The sequence below is a fragment of the Gouania willdenowi genome, chromosome 21 (genome assembly GCF_900634775.1).
Source record: "Gouania willdenowi chromosome 21, fGouWil2.1, whole genome shotgun sequence".
NCBI lineage: Eukaryota > Metazoa > Chordata > Actinopteri > Blenniiformes > Gobiesocidae > Gouania > Gouania willdenowi.
The window spans coordinates 28,222,066-28,244,021 of NC_041064.1; the positions used below are offsets into that span (position 1 = coordinate 28,222,066).

Sequence of the window (21,956 nt, forward strand, 5' to 3'; positions counted from 1 at the left end):
TGTTTTTTCTGTATTTACTTTATTGTAGCTGGTTTCTTTTTCTAACTTGTGTAATTGTTTTAACTGTAAAGTGTTGTTAGAATTTTTGAAAAGCGCTTATGAATAAAATGTACGATTATTATTATTGATGGGGCAAGAGATATTTCCGAGTGTGAAAAGGACCGTATGAGTTCTCACTTTGAAAAGGTACAATTACGAGGTACACCATTCACTAACCAGGTCCATGATTATTTTTATTAAGCTATAATTTTAATTCAATTTACAATTTTGAAGGTAGTGCACAAGATGAACAGGTAGATAAGTGAACTGGAGTAACGTCATCAGCTGAAACAGTTTCAAAAGTCAGGAAATAACAGAATTTTCAGCTTGTGTGCAGCATTAGCTTTAGCAGCTAACTACGTCTTTCTGCCTCGGAGACTGATACTACTAAAAATCTTTCAATGAATCAACGCTCCAAAGGGTAAAATAATCTAAATCTCTGTCAGACTCGCTTTCTTACACCGTCAGCCACGGCGAGTATATCCCTCTTGACCTTTGACCTAATCCATCACTGTGGGATGTTGAGAAAGTCCCTCAACCCCAATCCAACTGCTCCCCAGAGCGCCCGCAATGGCAGCCCACCGCTACACCCCGTGGAAAATGGGTAAAAAGCAAAGGATTTCACTACAGTGATGAATAAAATATACAAAATTCAAACATTATCTCTGAATTTTCTGACTTGCTCACTGATCTGGTACTGAGCACTGATAAAGCTATAGTAGTAGGTGACTTTAACATTCATATTGATAATGTAAACAACACCCTAAATGAATTATTTACCTCACTAAATATAAACAAACCAACTCAATATTGATTGGACCTTCTTCTAACATAGGATTTAGATATTGATCACATGACAATATATCCTCAAACTCCTATTCTTTCAGATAATTTTTTGTTATCCTTTGAATTCAGAATATCAGCTTGCTTAAATTCTAAGAGAGGAGTACACTATAGTAGATTACTGTCTGAAATAGCTGTAGCTAGATTTAAATATTTAGTTCCATCACTGCTTACCTCTGATCCATGACATCTCAACAGAGAGTAGCTATCAATCTCTTATGACAGAGAAAATAGATGATTTTGTCAATAGTGAAATGTTGTCACTGCACGCAGCTCTGGATGCTGTTGCTCCGCTTAAAAAGAAGACTTTATGCCATAAAAGGGTCGATCGCTGGTATAATTCTGATGTGTGTCTTAAAACAGGCATCGTGGAAATTGGAAGGGAAGTGGCTCTCTTCAAACATGATAGAAGTTCTTACTGCCTGGAGAAAGAGTTTGTTAGCTTAAAAGCTCTTTACAAAGCTATAACTTACTCAACTTTGATAGAGGAAAACAAAAATATTCCTCGGTTTCTATTCAACAGTAGCTTGGCTCACCAAAAGCCATAGCTCTGTTGAACCTTCTATTCCTGTCAACCTGAGCAGTGATTACTTCATCAACTTCTTTAATGAAACAATTCTAACAATTAGAAACAAAGCCAATGCCGCCCCCCCCCCCACCCCCCCACCCGGAGGGGTGCTCAATAATTTCTTAAACAAAGCAGCTCCTGAAATAACTTTAACATGTAGCTTTAATTTACAGTTTCACTACAATTGGTCTATCTGAACTGACCTCAATAGTTGGTGCTTCTAAACCAACAACCTGTCTTTTAGATCCAATCCCAATTTAACTCACTTAATGCCATTGACGAGATAACTCATTTGCGTTTTTTCATGGGGATCACTAGAAAACACCCTGGCAGAGGTCCCTCATCAATATCTAAGCTGTGGGGTTTTGTAGTGACCAACTGTGCCCTGAAGATGGCAGCAGTACACCTTTAGACGAGAGATTTGCCACTGATGCTACCCAGCAAATGAGGAAAGAAGCGGGAACCAGTGACATTATGGCGCTACAGAGTGATATCGTGACCTATCTAGCAGCTCACAGCTCCACATGTGTGGACCTGAGTGGATTATTGATAATGTTGCAATGGTGAGATAAACCCGTCAACTAATCGGGCCAAACGGGTCATCCCTGCGTGTCAGGGGGAGGGTACAATATACCCCCAGCCTGTGAGCCAGATAGCAAAATAATAGGTGACATGTAGGAGGTAGCAGCGCACCTTTGGATGAGAGATTATCCGTGCTCAACAGAGCTCAAAGGGAGAAGAGGAAAGGCTTTTACGAGACAGAAAATGGCGCTACATACGAGTGTTGACGTTCCCAGCAGCGCACACTCAACCAGAGCATGTGTGGAACTCATGGATAGTGTGGCGGTGGTGAGATAAAACCATAAAAAATTGGGGAACGCAGTGACGCAGGAAGAGGAAGTTATGTGTGTGCAGACTGACGGGAGAGAAACTTGGAGGAATGCCAAAATACAGTAAGAAATCCATTCAACTCTGACCCAGATAGATAAATAATAAAATAATTTTGCCATCAAAAGCCCAGTCTCAGTGTTTTTTTTGTTTTATATAAGGAAACAATGTTCAGATGTTAGAGTTGTCACTAAAGCAAAAAAAAAAGTTTTAAAGTCACTGACAGGGGTTTTTTTTTTAGAAAAAGGCTTTTTTTCTCAGCTTTTTGATCTGAAACTGAAAACTTGTGTAAAACTTGCTCTATTCACCGGCTGATTACAAATAAACGAAACGAGCCAGAAACAAATTCTTTTTTTTTTTTTGATGAAAGTAGAGGCTTCAATCTTTAAGAATCTGGTGTCAGATTTCAGATAGCCATAGTAGAAAATATTCTGTGGGTCTAAAATCAGTCAAAATGGTCAAAAACGGCTGGCACTGAGGGGGGTAGAAAATCTGAAAATGGCTGGCACTGAATGAGTTAAAGATGTTTTTCCACTAATCAGCACTAATATGATGAATTGGATTAATAAATCTCTACTAACAGGTTATGTACCACAGGCCTTTAAAACTGCTGTAATGAAACCTCTCCTTAAAAAACCTACCCTTGATCCAAGTGACTTGTCCAATTATAGGCCAATATCCAATCTCCCTTTTGTTTCCAAAATTTTTGAAAAAAATCATTGCAGGTTACCTATATGATCATCTACATAGGAACAATTTATATGAGAGCTTTCAGTCTGGCTTTAGAGCCCATCACAGCACAGGGATTGCCTTAGTAAAAGTAACCAATGATCTCCTCTTAACCTCAGACAGAGGGTTGGTCTCAGTTCTGGTGCTCTTAGATCTCAGTGCAGCCTTCGATACAGTGGATCATTATTTATTGTTTTTGGGATTAAAGAAACAGCGCTGGGTTGGTTTAAATCCTACTTATCAAATAGAACCCACTTTGTTTATGTTAATAATCTCTCCTCAGCTCACGCCAGAGTTAACCATGGAGTTCCACAAGTTTTAGGACCAGTACTCTTTACATTATATATAATTTCACTAGGTAACATTATCAGAGAACATAATATAAATTTCTATTGCTATGCGGATGACACACAGCTCTATTTGTCAATGAAATCAGATGAAACTCATCAGTTATTAAAACTCCAGGCTTGTCTTAAAAACACCTCATCCTGGATGAGCTGTAACTTTCTCCTTCATAATCAGGATAAAACCGAAGCGTCTCTAACCGACTTTAGAGAGAAATTATCAGAGCAAATAGTGTCTCTGGATGACATTACTCTGTCACCCAGCACCACAGTAAAACATAGGTGTTATTTTTGATACTGACTTATCTTTTAACTCTCATATTAAACAAATCACAAGGACAGCCTTCTTCCACCTCCGTAATATCTTTAAAATCAGGATAATCTTGGCCCTGAGTGATGTTGAAAAACTAGTAACTCACTAAAAAGCCTCCTGTTAATTCAGAATGCTGCAGCTGTCACAAGACGGAACTGAGGCTCAAGCGCAGACAGCACAACAGGAGGCACAGATACAATTAACTGATTTATTCCACAAAACAGAATTCAACAGAAAACCTACCAGCGCCCTAAGTGGGGTGGTGGAGAAACTAAGGAAGTGCTGAGCAAACTGAGGGAGACCTAATACTAAGATTAAATAAAAAAACGATCAGGAAACTACTGACGAATGAAGGAGCCTGGCACAGGAGTGGGGAAGAACCGGCTGAAGGGTGGAGTGAGCTGAGGGATTCCAGAGGTGATGGTGGTTCCAGGTGGGAAAGAGGCAGGAAGGATCACAGCGGCGGAGAGGGTCAGAGTAAGCAGTGTTTACGGTTTGGCGTTGGTTTGTGGTCTGCCGGTGTCTTATGTAGTGGTGTGAATACCTGCAGGTGGGGAGACCACTCCCCGCCACAGCTGGAGGCAATCCTGAAGATTAGAGGTGAGTAGTCTGGACAGTGAGGCATGGAGACCACCAGATGGTGCCAATGGACCAATTCAGAAGATGCCAGAGGTAGAGGGCATGACAGTACCCCCCCTCCTACGTGCGCCTCCAGGCGCACGACCAAAACGTTCAGGACGCCGCCGCTTGAGGTCCCTGATCAGGTCAGGGCAAAGGATCTGACTGCGGGGGACCCAGCTCCTCTCCTCAGGCCCGTAACCCTCCCAGTACACGAGAACCTGGAGGCCGCAACCCCTGCGGCGGACATCCAGTAAGCGCCGAACCGAGTAGGCGGGCGAGTCATCCACCATCCTGGGAGGAGGGGGGGGGGAACAGGAGGAGCCAGGGGGGAGTCCATGGCGGGCCTGACCTGCGAGACATGGAACGTGGGGTGGATCTTCAAAGTTCGGGGAAGGGTGAGACGTACCGCTGTCGGACTGATGATCCTCTCCACGGGGAAGGGACCGATTAACCGGGGTGCTAGCTTTCTGGATTCAACCTTCAGAGGGAGGTCCTTGGCCCTCAGCCAGACTCGTTGGCCCACAGAGTATGTTGGTGCCGGGCAGCGAAGGCGGTTGGCCTGCCGCTCCATCCTCTCAGTTGATTGTATCAGTCTGGCCCTGGCCCTGTACCAGACCCTTTTGATCTGGCTGACGAAGGTTTGTGCAGAGGGAACAGAGAGTTCTTGTTCCTGGGAGGGGAACAACGGCGGTTGATAGCCGAGGGAGCACTGAAAAGGAGACATCCCCAGAAAAGAGTTTATCTGTGAATTGTGTGCATACTCCACCCAGGCCAGATGCTCACCCCAGGCAGTGGCGTTGGAGGAGACCAGACACCCGCGGTACATCTCCAGGGACTGATTGGCCTGCTCCGCTTGGCCATTAGACTGAGGGTGAAAGCCAGAGGTGAGACTGAGGGTGGCCCCTAGGGCAGTGCAGAAGGCCTTCCAGACTCCGGAGATGAACTGTGGACCCTGGTCCGAGACAATGTCTGCTGGTATCCCATGCAACCGGAAGACGTGGTCAACTAGGAGGGATGCCGTCTCCCTGGCTGAGGGGAGTTTGGGAAGGGCGACGAAGTGTGCTGCTTTGGAAAAACGATCAACAATGGTGAGGATGGCCGTGTTACCTCCAGAGGGGGGTAGCCCCGTGACGAAATCCACTGCGATGTGTGACCAAGGCCGAGTGGGCACCGGGAGTGGTTGAAGGAGACCTGAGCTGGGTCTGGAAGGGGTCTTGCCCAGGTGGGGCAAGCGGCGACAAAGCGGCGACAAAGTCCCGAGTGTCCCTCTCGAGAGAGGGCCACCAAAACCTCTGCCGAAGGATGGCTGTGGTCCGGAAGCCCCCAGGGTGGCAGGCAAAGCGAGAGGTATGAGCCCACTGGAGCACCTGGGTACGCACAGACTCAGGAACATAGAGAACATTAGGCGGGCAGTTACCTGGGATTGGCTGTTGGGACTGCGCTTGACGGACTTGATCCTCCGCTTGCCAGGTTAGGGAGGCGACAAGACGAGCAGGGGGAAGGATAGATTCAGGGTCACCAGAGGGTTCGTCGCAGGAGAACTGACGAGACAGGGCATCCGGCTTGATGTTTCGGGACCCCGGGCGATACGTGAGGGAAAACTGGAAGCGACCAAAAAACAGCGCCCAGCGGGCCTGCCGAGAGTTCAATTTCCTGGCTGAACGAATGTTCTCCAAGTTCTTATGGTCGGTCCAGACAATGAATGGGTGCTATGCCCCCTCCAGCCAGTGACGCCACTCCTCTAGAGCGAGCTTGACTGCCAGCAGTTCCCGGTTCCCCACATCGTAGTTCCGTTCTGCTGGGGTCAGACGGCGAGAGAAGAAGGCACAGGGATGCAATTTTTGGTCAGATGGGGTCCTCTGGGAGAGTACGGCCCCAACCCCGGAGTCAGAGGCATCCACCTCGACCACAAACTGAAGGCGGGGATCTGGCTGAACAAGGATAGGAGCAGAGGTAAAGCGTACCTTGAGGGACTGGAATGCTTGCTCGGCCTTGGGGGTCCACTGGAAGGGAATTGAGGTGGAGGTCAGGGCTGTGAGAGGGGCTGCCACCCTACTATAATCACGGATGAAGCGGCGGTTAAAGTTAGCGAAGCCCAAAAAACGCTGTAACTGTTTCCGGGTCTCTGGCTGGGGCCACTCGGAGACAGCCGATAGCTTGGCCGGGTCCATCATAACACGTCCTGGGGAGATGACAAAACCTAAGAATGATACAGTAGTAATGTGAAACTCACACTTCTCCGCTTTAGCAAAAAGGTGGTTCTTCCACAGGCGCTCCAAAACCAAGCGGACATGGCGGACGTGTTCCTCCTGTTCTCTGGAATAAATCAGGATATCGTCTAGGTAGACAAACACAAAGCGGTTGATCATATCCCGGAGCACATCGTTAACTAAGTTCTGGAAGACGGCGGGGGCATTCGTGAGGCCAAAGGGCATTACTAAGTACTCAAAGTGTCCCAGGGGGGTATTAAAACCCGTCTTCCACTCATCTCCCTCTCTTATTCTCACTAAATGATAAGCATTTCTCAGGTCTAGTTTGGAGAACACTTTGGCCCCGTGGAGGAGGGTGAAGGCAGAGTTTATCAGAGGTAGAGGGTACTTGTTCTTCACGGTTATATTATTTAGGCCCCAAAAGTCAATACAAGGTTGCAGGGACCTGTCCTTCTTATTTACAAAAAAGAATCCCGCACCTACCAGAGAAGTGGAGGGCCGAATGATACCTGCTGCCAGGGAGTCCCTTATGTAAGTTTCCATGGCGGCCTGCTCGGGTTTAGAGAGGTTGTACAGACGGCCAGAGGGCAAGGTGGCTCCGGGCAGGAGCTTGATGGCACAGTCGTAGGGCCGGTGAGGAGGCAAGGATAGGGCATCCTCCTTACTGAAGACTGGAACTAGGTCATCGTAAACCTGAGGAACGCCGGACAGGTCCGGAGGCCGAGGATCTGGCTTGGGATTTACAGGAGCAGGGGATGGGGCTGAACAAAGACAGTTAGCATGACACCCAGTACTCCAGGACTTAACCTGGCTGCCGCACCAATCAATAGAGGGGTTATGTTTAATCAACCAGGGGTGCCCCAGCACCAACTGAGGGCGAGAATGTTCCATCAAGTGAAAGGTTAGTGTTTCATGATGATTACCTGCTAACCGGAGGGTGACAGAAACTGTTCTCCGGCGGATCGTGGCCAGGGGGAGGCCGTTGAGAGAAAGGGCCTCCACGGGAGAATCCAGTGGCACCAACGGGATGTGGAGCTGCCTGGCGAGGTCCGAGTCAAGGAAGTTCTCCTCGGCCCCAGAATCCACCAGCACGGTCACAGAAAGTGAGTGGTTCTGGTAGCTGAGTGTAGCGGGTAGCTGTAGCAGATGAGGGGAGGTGGAAGCAGTCCGGCTCACTCGTAGACTCCCCGTCACGAGTGAGCCCTCTCTTTTGCTGATCTCTTGGGGCAGGAAGCAATGAAGTGGCCGGAACCCCCACAGTAGAAACAGGTGTTAGTAGCCCGCCTCTGCTCCCTCTCTTGCTGAGTAAGCGATGCCCCACTGATCCTACCAACCTCCATGGCCTCGGGGGCAGCCTCGGGGGCAGCCTCAGGGAACGATGCTGGCGTAGCAGACTGGAGAGTGGGACTCAGTCGGCGGGAGGGTGCTGAGTCCCTCCAGTGTGAGCGCTCTCTGCGCCTCTCCTTCAAGCGATTGTCAAGCCGGATGGCGAGGGAGATTAGGGCCTCCAGGCTGCCCACCTCCTCCTTGGTGGCGAGTTCATCTTTCAGAGCCTCGGAGAGTCCCCTATAGAATGACCTCTGGAGGGCCGGATCATTGAAACCACAAGTAGCTGCAAGGGCCTGGAATTCCACGGAGTACTCTGCAACACTGCGGGCCCCCTGCCTCAGGGCCATGAGGCGATCTCCAGCGTCTCGCCCTCGAACTGGGCGATCGAAGACGCGCCTCATCTCCGCAGAGAAGCGGGAGTAGGAGGTGCAGACCCCTCCCTGTTTCTCCCACACAGCTGTTCCCCAGTCCCGTGCAGGCCCCCGTAGAAGGCCAATTAGATATACGATTTTAGCCCTATCGAACGCGTAGGATATTGGTTGTAACTCAAAGACGAGTGAAACCTGAGTCAGAAAAGCCTGGCAAGAGCCGAGATCCCCAGCATAGCGCTCAGGAACCGGAACCGTGGGTTCACGGGCTACAGTGGCCAGAGCCGAGGGAGAGCCTACAACCGTCGTCTCGGGGGCATTAGTGGGGGTAGGCTGGCAACCTGACGCAGCTAGGGAAGATGCTAACACGGACTGCTGACCAGTAAGGTGAGACATTTGGCTGATTAGAGCATTAATGCTAGACACAAGAGTCTTGAGTAGCTCCTCATGCCGGCCTAGAATTGCGTCATGGCTATCTACAGCATGATGAGCGGCTGAGCCCTCATCTGTTGTGCGGTCTGCTGAGCTCATTATGGCCAAACCGTACTGTCACAAGACGGAACTGAGGCTCAAGCGCAGACAGCACAACAGGAGGCACAGATACAATTAACTGATTTATTCCACAAAACAGAATTCAACAGAAAACCTACCAGCGCCCTAAGTGGGGTGGTGGAGAAACTAAGGAAGTGCTGAGCAAACTGAGGGAGACCTAATACTAAGATTAAATAAAAAAATGATCAGGAAACTACTGACGAACGAAGGAGCCTGGCACAGGAGTGGGGAAGAACCGGCTGAAGGGTGGAGTGAGCTGAGGGATTCCAGAGGTGATGGTGGTTCCAGGTGGGAAGGAGGCAGGAAGGATCACAGTGGTGGAGAGGGTCAGAGTAAGCAGTGTTTACGGTTTGGCGTCGGTTTGTGGTCTGCCGGTGTCTTATGTAGTGGTGTGAATACTTGCAGGTGGGGAGACCACTCCCCGCCGCAGCTGGAGGCAATCCTGAAGATTAGAGGTGAGTAGTCTGGACAGTGAGGCATGGAGACCACCAGATGTGCCAATGGACCAATTCAGGAGATGCCAGAGGTAGAGGGCATGACAGCAGCCAGAATACTAACAGGTAGAGAGCATATTTCTCCAGGATTGGCTAAACTCAAAACTTTTTTATTTGCTAAAGCATTTACCGTATAATAGTATTAACCTAACCACTAGGAACAAAGCCCTAAACCTAAAAAATTAGGAACAAAAACTAAGATTATATAGTAGAACACCAACACTATATTCAAACACAATCCACCATCTACACATAGCTCTAATGGGTTGCTATGGCTGAAGTACTGTCAGACAAGGTTGTGGTGTGCCAACCCCCCAATTCTGAACCTCTTGTTTACAATCACACTGCTCACACTGCTTACACACCATTTAAGCTGATGTCCACCCCACACTCATTCACATTCCACTCACACACACCAGGTGTTTCCATGCAGGCAGACCTGCAAATACTGTATCATGTTTTTTTCTGCAGTCTGTGCCTTCTCCTCGCCCTTCTCTCTCTTTTCTGTTTCAGGTGTCATGAAGCTGGAGCTGGTAGTTCCTGATCAATTGTTCACGACTCAACTAGTCTGGGACTTTCTGATGGTCTATATTTCTATCCTGTTCTGTTCTCCCTCTTGTCCACTAACCCCAACCAGTCGAGGCAGATGACTGCCACCTCTGCACCTGGTTCTGCTGGAGATTACTTCCTGAAAAAAAAAAATATATATACTTATACTTGTTCATGTGTATTTGTTGGGTTTTTTTCCTTTTTATTACACATTTTATATTTTGATCGTGCTTTGAGATGACTTTTGTTGTAATTAGCGCTATATAAATAAAGTTGAATTTAATATAATTTAATAGTGAGTATATCTTTTTGTGAATGTTTTAGATAAAGTTGGGTTACATAATTGGGCTTATGCTCTCCCTACTACTGTTCTTTTGCATTGATTTCTTAGTGCCGCAATGTAGTTTCCTAAATCTGATAAGAATATATTGTATAACATATCATTAAAATTGTGAACCAAAGTTACAGAAGTATGCTAAATTCAACAATTCACAGCTCTATTACAAAAATTAACATATGTACAGGGAATTGTATTGTAGATCATAGTGAAACTTAGTTGTAATGTAATTATAAAGGAATAAAATAGACATTATTGCATTATTATTGTGTAAACTGTATTACACTCAAGAAAATCAAGAAAATACAGCATGCTACTTCAATTCAACACATTATATTATTTCATTAATATACTGTAAAGTTGATTAAAGTAGGTGTACTGTGAAATTTACAGTAAATTACTGGAAACACTGCTGCCAGTAACTTAGTATTAATTTACATGACAATTTTACAGCGTACATTCTTTAATGTAAATTTGGTTGTATTTTGTTTTGCTACAGAATTGTTCCTGTAACATTCTGAGCTAGCATAACTACCTATCCATGTCACGGCAGTAGGGAGGCAGTAGGTGGCACAGTGAGGCCTCTATAAAGTACACATTGCCTTTTGGTGCACCAAAAGATTAAAAAAAATAACAAGGTAATAATATGGTCTATCACATTAAAGATGCCAATTATGTGTTTTTCCAGGGAAGTTTGGGAGCTGGATCCTCCTGAGGTGGTTAACTCAGTTCTGCAGTATGCAGCCTGGGGAGTGCAAGGACAGCAACTGGTGAGAATACAACCACATTTCACTTGCTTTTTGCCTGTGTTCACATTCTTAATCTGAAAGTAAATCTGAATTATGCTGGATTTTTACTCTTGCATAAATTTTAACCTATCTACACCAGACACAGAGGAAAATATATTGTATTCTAGACAGTTAAAAGCCTTGAAAAACCAAAGGATATCATATGGTCTATCCATATTTGCTCATTTTTTAGTGTTTCATTTGAGCATACAGCTCCATTTGTAAGTCATAATGGTTATAAGGAGGTGAGAGCAAGACAGATGTAAAGGCTTTGTGGCTCTCAAGTAATGCATGGAACATCATGAGCCCAACAAACATTTATGGAAACAATAACATTGCCACAATAGGCTGTAACGGAGTCTCATAGTAACTCATTGACTAATTAGATGTTCTCATTAAGGTGCCTGAGTATAGGAAGTCAGCAGTGTCCATTCATCACCACAGAAGCTAAAAAAATACATTTGACTCTCACAGTGACAATAGAGAACAAAATAATGGGTGTGGGAAAATATTGCAATTAAACCCAGCTTGAGGTGCTGTGAACACATTTCTTAATGCTACACCCCCCAATTTGGGATAAAAAAAAGTATTATCTATGTGTTAATTGTCAATTAATTGATTGAAATAACAGAATAACTCAAGCCGTAATCCATCAAAGATTGTCACAAGTCCCTTGATCCTCCCTGCTCATGTTCTACGTCGCTTTGAATAAAAACGTCTGCTAAATGAAATTGTAATCGTGTGAATTTGTTTTGCATAAAAAATGTGTTTATCCTGAAACAGTAACACTTATTAAGGTAATCATGTGTTTAATTTGTCAAAGAAAAACGCTGAAAAATGTAGAATGTGAACAGACCAAAAACAGAACATGGAGACTTCAGAAGATTTGGTTTTGTTAAAGGTGCAGTCCACAATTTTGGAAAAACTAGCAAGTTTTGAGCTAGCAAGACCATGTTTTTAGCAACATGGTAAACTGAATTTATTATTCTTTAAACATGGTCCAGCCTCAATAATTGTAATAATCTTCAGGCAATGATATCACTGGGCGATTGCGCCGCAGATGTGAAGTCATGTTGGAAGTGTTTCCTTTTAAATAGGCGATTCGAGTAAAACAATCTTTAAGACAGTCATTCTTTGTTCACCATTTTCTCTTCCTTGTCATTAGACTGGACAATGAAGGCTAAATGTTCTCACATTGCTGAGTTTAAAGACTGTGCTGCTTCCTCATGCCGTAGCTGCCCCTCACTGCTAACCAACAATGTTGTGAGCGTCGCCAAACTTTAGTGATTGGCTTATTAACTCATGTGGCGGGGTTTCCTCATCCCTGTGCACTGACTCACTGGCACAAACAGGCACACAGGCAAAGGCAATTAGAGAGACAGACAATGCGTGGAGCCTATATGCCAAATCATAAAAATAATGGTTTACAAGTCAGGTTTTACATCAGTCTGTGAATTTTTTGGCATTTGGTTTACCAGGCATTTTATCTTATGTTTTGTGTTTAAGCAAGTGAAGTATGTCTGAACTAAGGCACTGGGAGGGACTGTAGTTTTTTAGATGACAGTGTTACCTGTTTGGTTACCTGCTTCAGACAATGATATCACTGGGCGATTGCGCCGCAGATGTGAAGTCATGTTGGAAGTGTTTCAGTTTAAATAGGCGATACGAGTAAAACAATCTTGAAGACAGTCATCCTTTGTTCACCATTAAAGTGGGTGTTTTAAAATGTGTAAAAGACTAAAAATGGGAGCTGGGAGAGCTTATCCTGCAGGAGAGCTGGGATGATGGTGTTGAAGGCAGAGCTGAAGTCCACAAACAGGCTCCTGGTGTAGGAACCTGGGGAGTCCAGGTGCTGGAGGATGAAGTGAAGTGCAAGGTTTACAGCATCATCTGCAGACCTGTTGTAGGCAAACTGCAGAGGGTCCAGGTGGGGGTCAGTAATGTCTTTGATGTGTGAAAACACAAGGAGACATTGATTGGTCTGTGATTGGTTATCTTGGTCCGTCAATCATAGTTACTCGAGCTACGGCAAGCCGCGAGGACCATAGTTCATTATCACGTAAAATAAAAAAAAGTATTGAATGGGGAAATATAAGCGTGAGAAATGTCAAGTGTGGCGTGTGGTGTGAGAATGCATCACACTCAAAGGGTGAGGCTTGGCACCTCTGCACAATAGCTTTCAAGCAATGATGCCCATACATTGAGCTGTATCACAGTATGAAACAACGTGCATGTATATATCTGATTTTAAATGTTCTTATTGATTTTAAACAGTTTAATGTTTTATCATGTAAAGCATATTGAGTTGCCTTGTGTATGAAATGCGCTATACAAATAAATATGCCTTGCCTTGCCTATATTCATTTAAATTGACATCTTCGCCTTTATATTTGCCACAGGTTTGTGTCCATGGAACTTTACTGCAGACGTCAGTAGGCATTTTAATGCAGATCAACCTCTTATTGTCTTTCCCTAAATGATCTGCATCCACAATGTTATAAAGAAAATTACCATTTGCAAAAAAAAAAACAACAACGTAAAGCAGCACACGATTTGTAATGATGTGAGGACGTCTGTGGTGTGTGATGTTACTAACGTGTGTCAGAGAAGAGTGTCAAGTAAAAGTAAAAAAAAAAAGTGTACCTTGAGAAACGGTGTTCAGGTGGGCGGCGCCAGGTAGAAACCCAGGGTTTCTTTGATAAAACCTGCCAGCGAGCAGGTTTAGTTCATGGACTATGTTACCATGGTGACATACTCAGAGAAAAACATACCTCGCTTTAGGGAATGGGATACTCAGTGTTTCTGTCATTTGATCCCCAACTTACTCAGAGTTTGAACATAACCCACTTTATGAAATACCCCTCGGCTCCATGCTATTGACGAGTCCATAAAAACTACTAATACAAAACAAAATCACTTCACCAATTTATTCAAACAATAGAAAAAAAACAAAGAGCAAAAACACATCCAAGATAAACTGCACAGTTGAGAATCCGCCATAAAAGACTACCAGAACCCATTACACTCCCCTATCACACCCATAGAACTAGAAGATAAAATAAATCTCCAGAAACCAAGAAGGCCTGTGGCACTGATTGCATCCTAAATTAAATGATCAAATATATGGACCCCAAATTCCAGTTAGCCATATTAAAACTCTTTAACATCATCCTCAACACCGGCATCTTTCCTGATGTTTGGAACCAAGGACTGACCCCAACAATTTCTGTGAGATCTGTGTCAACAGCAATCTGGGTAAAATCCTCTGCATCATTGACTTCAAAAAAGTATTTGATTTAATTTGGCACCACGGCCTGCTTTACAAACTACTAGAAAGTGGAATAGGGGGAAAAACATTTGATTTAATAAAATCAATGTACACCCACAACAAGTGAGCCGTTAAGATCAACAATAAACATATGTTCTAGCTGGGGGGTCAGACAGGGATGCAGCCCAACCCTCTTGAACATTTTTATTAACGAGCTAGCACAATCATTAGAACAGTCTGCAGCACCAGACACAGTGTCGGCGTCATGAGGGGGCATTCGCGGGCAGTTCCCCCCCAGCTGACCCACTGTGCCGACCCACCCTACTCTTCCCTCTACAGTGGGAGCTTTTTATTTATCAAAAATATCTGATTGGCTATCGCAATTGACTGTGTCCATTCACTGACAGCAGATGAGAGTTTGCTCCATAGATATAATATACTGTGGTGTAATTGTTTTACATTTGTGCTATTGAACATACCCTAGAGCTGTTGTTAGGATCAGCCAATAGAATGTGTATATGTCTATGGCCTGCTCTGTTGATTCACGTGACGTCACTCACATTGCTGCATTGCGACAAAGCCAGAGCACAACATTCAGATGGAGGGCAGGAAGAGAAGCTTGAGAATCTGCTGTCTGATATAATCAAAATGCCCATGTTTTGTGGCGTTTACAGCTGCTCCAATCACTCTAACCGAGAAAAAGAAAAGAGATTTTATAGAGTACTGAAGATTGTCGTTAACAAAGGTGAGAAATGTAAAAAGCTCACAGAACAATGTCGTAAAAAGTGGATTTTAAACCTATGTCTGCGGTTGGGAGGAGTAGAGTCTGCTAATGCCCTTGTCTGTAGCGACCACTTCTTCAGAGGTATGTTAGCGAGCTAACTCTGTTTTTGTGGCTGTGTTTATATAGCATTAGGTTCTCGTTAAATGCTCATTTACTTTTATTTACCTTCTTTCTTTCACCCCTGCTCCACACTGTACACATAAAGCTGAATACCCTATTGCTATTTCACTACATGTCAAAGTACTATTCAGTAGTATGTATGTGACAAATAAACCTCATGTATGCTTGACTGTCAGGGTAATGTCGTCGTTAAGATGTTTTGAAAGTTTGTTTACATTATAGCCGTTACTGCTGTGGAGGTTGTGGACCCACTCGCTCACAAAAAAGTTATATGCCTGCATGCTATATGCTGTTTGGTGTAGTAGGATCATGTTTAAATGTTGAATGGTGTTTGTTTTCAATGTTGGTGCGCAGGTTTTGGTGCGGGGGGGTTAGCGGAGCGTTTTTGTCCTCCCCTCAGTTTTTTAATGCCTCCCCATTTAATTCCGCCTCGCGCTGACTCTAACCAGGCATCACGCTGGCATACACAGAAATCAAATGCCTGCTGTTTGCCGATGACCTGGTGTTGCTGTCACCAGCCAAAGAAGGTTTACAGCAACACCTGGACATTCTGCACAAATCCTCCCAAACCTGGGCCTTACAAGTGAAGCAATCCAAAACTAAAATACTGATATTCCAAAAAGGACACAGCTCCCAGCTCTCCAAACACAAATTCCTCCTAAATAAGCCAGCCCAAGAACACACCAAAAATTACACCTACCTGGGCCTGAACATCAGCTCCACAGGAAACTTCAACAAAGCTGGGAAAGACGTGAGGAACAAGCTCAGAAGAGCGTTCTACACCATCAAAAAGAAGTTCAAATTTGGCTTAAAATATTAAACTTGACTATAGAACCAATTTCTTTCTATGGTTGTTAAGTCTGGGATCCACTTGCTAGCCAAGACTTTGACAAATGGGATAAACACCAAACTGAGACTCTGCATGCAGAATTTTGAAAATCCATCATCCGCGTCCAGCGAAAAACACCAAACAATGCATGCAGAGCAGAATTAGGACAATACCCTGTAATTATCAAAATCCAGTAGAGAGCGATTAAGTTTTATGAGCACCTCAAGGAAAGTGAGAACAGCACCCACCTACCCAGAGACCATAGACAGATGCCCTCTCAGCCATATGGTTTTAGGACTTCATACTCAAACACAAGCAGAACCTCCACACAGAACCCCAACCGGACTGAACCACATCATAAGAAAACAAAAGGAAAACTACCTGAACCACTGGAAAGAATCAACCCAAACCCAGAGCAAACTGGAAGTCGACTTGGCCCTAAACAGGAACTACTCGATGGCAGAATATCTGAACACTGTGACCAACCCACAGCTCAGGAAAATCATGACCCGGCACAGACTCAGCGAGCACAGCCATGCCATAGAGACAGGCCGACACAGACAGACCTGGCTCCCCAAAGAGGACAGACTGTGCAACCACTGCACCCAGGGCCAGGTGGAGACCGAGCTGCAGTCTTTGACCTCCTGTCCCCACTACCAGGACCTCAGAGACACTTACTTCCTATTGTTCACACACATGTTGGACATACATGTGACAAGTGTTTGGAGCTGTAGGAAAAAGTCAAGGCTAAAAAGTGCAACATATAGTGTTGTTCTCACTGGACTGTAGTATATAATTTGATTTATAGTGCATTATGTTGACTGGGGTAAGATAAACATAACATATAAACATGAAACATGTGCAAAACACTAAATCAATGTTGCATAATAGTAGGATAACAGTGTCATTTAAACATGTTTTTCTACAACACGTGGGGACACCAGGAAGATTAGTCTTCAACACTTTGAAGACAAAATGGGGATACACTGACTACAGATGAGAATAAATCCTACACAAAAAAGGACTGTTCAGAACAACCTAAGAATATTTGACCAGAGAGACAAGCTTTGATGTAAATTTTCGGTGTACAAAACAGGGGACGGGACCTAGATAAGCAAACTGCTTCTCTCATCTCCTTTTTCGGCATGTACAAAAAAATTGTAAAAAAAAAGTGAATGCAACCATGTCGGAAATAAACTGAATAAATAAATAAATACATTAAATCACTGTTTATATGTCTCTCAGGGGCGGATTCACTAAGATCTGAAATAAAGGGTGGTAAACAAGATGTGTACCTAAATCCTTTGGTGACGGAGTTTCCTCACCTGCTGCGAGGAATTCACTAAGACTGCAGCAATGATTAGTGCGCGTGCAGAAGTGGTGGAAACCACCTTATTTAAATGAGCGTTTTGCTCGTTAAATGTGGAGAGGTGAGGCGCACAGAAGCACACAATGACATTTGAGGATGTTAAATTGGAGGCAGATGGACTTGTCATTTAATAATGTAGAAGACTAAATAAATATTTTTTTTTTTGTAAATAACTTTAAAACCTAATTACATTTTTCCCCCTAATTTAATGTGGCTGTTCCGTTAAGTCCTGATCAGTCATGAAAAATAGGCAGATTTGAATAGAAACAGTCCTATTTATCTGCCATTGATCCGAGTTAATGACGCAACACAGTCTGTCAATCAGTCTGCACCATTTGAAGATGATCTACTGACCATCATCCAGAAGGTCTGGCTCCTGAGTAGTCACGCATGCTCTCATTTGTGAATATTGTGCCATCGCTGTGTAAATTACGCATGTTGCTCAGCTGATTCTGGCTTGGCGCTCCTGTCATCAATGCGAAACAAGGGATTAAGGTCAAAACATGGAAAGGAAGACACAGGAGCTCATCGGATCTGTGTGTCCGGAGCGACATCCATGGATCTCTCCATCTATTTAGCATCCACTCTGCACCAAAGCCACTGGACTCCACACGCGCTGCAGGTGCAGGTGCACGTCCAACTTTTTCTCTCTCTCTTGCACACACACACACACACACACACACACATTTTTTTATTCAGTGGCTGTTAATATTGACTATTGTTTTATTTAAAATATTTTTTTATACTAGGTTAACTGGAGCTTTTTTCCCCATCTCCGCTGTGTTAAGTCAGTGTAGCTTATCTATGCGTGTCTGTTTGCACCTGTTTGTCAGTAGCACTATTTTCAGCACATAAAACAATCACAGCAAACAGTTCCTGGTTTGTTGAACTGCATTGCCTCCACTGCATTCATTTATTTACATGTCCTCCTACCATTTTCTTGCTCGCCTTGTGATCTCCACCTACTATACATATTCATTAGAGAGAAACGCGCTAAATGGATTGAGGGTGCATTGCGACGTGCATCAGCCGCGCACCCTGATTCCCTAGGGTTTGTATTGTTTATTAGCGTGTGACATTTTCACACATTTTAATACCCCTAAACCTTTAGTGAATCCGCCTCTCAGTGTATTTTACATTGCACTGGATAAAGAACATGACTCTATGGACACATTAACTGTGTTTTTGTTGTGTATGTTTTGTTGGTAGTTTTGATGAAAAAGAAATAGTACTTTTAGCATGTTAACATGCCGTTTAACGACCATGGTTGTAGTTTTGTACAATTTTTTTCCTAATATTTTTGTTTGACAGTTTTTGAATAAATAACTTTTTTATATGTTGAAATTAATTTTAAAATGATAAAGTTTGTTTTACTGCTACTGGTTAAAGGAAATCCACCTTTATACAATATCCACTACTTGAATTTATTTTGCTAATGCATGTACCAATTGATTGTAATTCACAGAAAGTTGTGATTAATCAGATTTAGAATCATTGCTCAGCCCTAACTAAATACTTATTTTGTTTGGTGAGTATGTTGAAAAGGGCCCTAATGGATCTAAAAAAACACTCAATTTGTTTTTTTGTATTTATTTATTTTTTTACCACTTTTCAAGCACACTGTGCTGGGAGAGGTCAGGTACAAAGGGCATGTGAAATTGGCCAGTGTGCTTACATTTATAGAAAATGTGTCATAAATAGTTTTGCTAAAGTCAGCTGTCAGAACATTTTGACATTTATAGGCAAAATTACCTGCAATGTTCCTTAATGTAAGTTAGCTTTATGTAGCATAAGAATACTTTTCAAGGTGATAAAGAATACTTGGTATTCACCAGTCTTCTTTGTTTTTAAGTTGAAACTATACATTTTGTTTTCCAGATCTACATATTTGAAAATAACATTTATTACCAGTCCGATATTACGAGCAATTCCCTGAGGCTCACATCCTCGGGGAAGGAAGGGGTTATCTTCAATGGCATTACTGACTGGCTCTATGAAGGTAGGCCTTCCGTAAATACTTTCTGTAGCATTCACTTTAATGAAAAGTTGTTAACAACTGATGTCTGTGTGGATTGTATCCAACAGAGGAGATCCTGCAAACCCACGTAGCTCACTGGTGGTCTCCTGATGGTGAGAGGTTGGCCTTCCTGGTTCTGAACAATACTCTGGTTCCCAACATGGTTTTACCACGTTTCACTGGGACAACGTATCCAAAAGGAAAAAGTTATCCATATCCTAAGGTAACCACTCTCTGCAATGTACATCAATATTCTGTTATCTATCTATTCTGATTTTTTTGTGCTCGGATCAGGCGAAACAGAGGTTTCAGCAGAAAGGTAGTACACCCGAGTCCAAATATTTGGTTGGTTTCGTCTTCGGGTTGGCCATTTACCGACCCGCTGTAAATGGATGGAATTACGATCTGCTTTTAACACGGAGTAAAATATTCCGGATATTTCATTATGTGTCCGAGCACTACTTCCTGTCCCGCACAGGCTTATATTTGTGGCAAAAATAGAAGTGCTACATGTTTGCTGCAGAGGGCTCTGGCATGCTGCAGCAGTTACGGATCCATTTAAATTGGAGGTTACTATTAGCAAAAGTGACTTTTGAGAAGTGCCTGGGTCGATGAGTATAATTGGTTTTACTTTGGGTAAGGCTACTCTAAAATGCACCTGCGGCAGTTATTTAATGTTTTAAGTGATTGTCATTTATTGAATTAAAACCTCATGGGAGCTGGGCAGATACTTTTATATGAATCGAGCCCCCCGCCTGAAACCCCAGCAGAGGGGCCAAGGCCCACGCCCAGTAGACAGCCACAGCCCGACCGAGCCCCCCAGAGAGCCCCAGGTCGCCTTTTTTTTGACGCCGCCAGCGCGATGCACCTTAGTTATTGCTAAAGTCAGGTCCCCCCCAAGGGCCCAGCCAGACCGCCACACCGGCATGTGGTGCGCGCAGACCCGAGGCGGTTGAGCAGCAGACCCCGGCCTCAAAGGGCACCGCCCAAACAGGGGCCACCCCATGTCACACCCACCGGCCCACACCACCCGCCCCAGAAGACCCCTGCCAGGACCGGCCAAGCCCACACTCCAGCACCCCAGGACCAGGAACTCCCAAGAGCAAGCCCCTGGGCGAAGCCCCCCGGGGAGCATCCCCTACACCAGCCCACGAACCGGCCACCGTCCAGCAGGACGCACAGCCCCAGACGGCGTAAGGACAGTAGCCCAGGCCCAGCTGCCCACCGGACAGCGCAAGCCACTAGGCAGTGCCCCCACCGGCTCACGCGAACAGCGGCCGCCACCGCGGGAAGGTGTCACTCCAACAGCACACACCCAGTGCGGAATAGCAGCCCCCAGCCAAGGGCGCCCCGGACCCACCCACCGGTTTGCAGATAGCAGGACAGACCTACCAGGCAGCCGACAGCAACCACAATCACCGGAACAGCTTGCGCCGCCCCCCAGCAAACAGCACCATCTCGAAGCGCCAAGCAACCCCGCCCCAACCCCAGCACTCCCCTGTGAGCCCACCCCCCACACCTGCGAGGCATGAAAATAAATCTTACTGTTTTACTTAAAATGATGCATTTCAATGATATTTTTGACTATCAACAAAATGTATTTAGATTCAGTTATTTGCTTTATATTCTATATATGTGCTACATTTTATGGAAATTTGTTTTCAGTTCCAAAAAAGTAGAATTTTTGGGCTGTACTTTGTGTTTTCAGGCTTTACACAGCTGCAGCTCTTGAATGATTGAATATGAGCAGAGCTTGCTAAACGTTTGCGTGCGTTGATAGTTAAGGGAGCATAGAGCAGGATTTGTGATAAAAAAAATATTCATTTTAAGTCTTTCTATGCTAATGGGTGATGAAGCGTTCAAAACCAAAAAGAATGAGCCCACACACATATCTCCCCATTTCCTTAAACAGGCTGCGTGTTGCATGATGAAATGCATTTTGAGGCGCAAATACTTTTTCATTATGCAGAGGCACGCACGGATGTCTTGCAGTAAACAGTCACGTGATGAATGGCATGTAAACAAATAACCGTGTCACAGCATCAGCTGTACTGCTATGAAGAGGTCTGAGCAATCCCGAGCCAGTTTGGCTGATGGCTGCAGTTACCCAACGGCCGTCGTGTTACTATTAAGTCTTATTTCTTGATCCTGCCCTATGATCCTTTAAATAAAACAGCAAAATGTAAAAATCCACAGTTTTCTTCAGAAATACAATCTACTATTGGGAGAAAAGTGTACCAGCTCAAAAAATATGGAATAGACAACAGGCTAACTTTCCAACACATAAACCACTAACAGATTAACCGTTCCTATGGAAGAACTGTGTGACATACTGTCGACTTTTTGCTTCTTTCTCCTGTCTGAGCTTTTTCTTTTTGTACACTGACTTTTGAGGTCTCCTGCCGTCTGCGCCTCTACTCACTGTCAGTGAAAAGTCCGCCCTCTGCAGGTTGTGAGCAGGTGGATTGAGCCATCTACCTATAAAAGCAAGGATGGTCTGTGCTTGTGCGTGTGTGTGTGGAGCAAATATCTCCCCTACGCGGTGCGAGTTCGACCTGAAACTTAGTCAACGGGTTCCAAATACCCCAAGTGTGTGT

General features: G+C 44.4%; 1 protein-coding gene across 3 annotated transcripts in view; it reads left to right on the forward strand.

Moving 5' to 3' along the window:
* dpp10 (dipeptidyl peptidase like 10) overlaps window positions 1-21,956 on the forward strand; it is a 185,359-nt gene that overhangs the window by 98,284 nt on the left and 65,119 nt on the right. For all 3 annotated transcript variants that reach the window (XM_028436497.1, XM_028436499.1, XM_028436498.1), the window contains 3 exons: window positions 10,873-10,954; window positions 19,221-19,341; window positions 19,428-19,582. In XM_028436497.1, coding sequence (XP_028292298.1) covers window positions 10,873-10,954; window positions 19,221-19,341; window positions 19,428-19,582 — 358 coding nt within the window. The remainder of the gene's footprint in view (window positions 1-10,872; window positions 10,955-19,220; window positions 19,342-19,427; window positions 19,583-21,956) is intronic.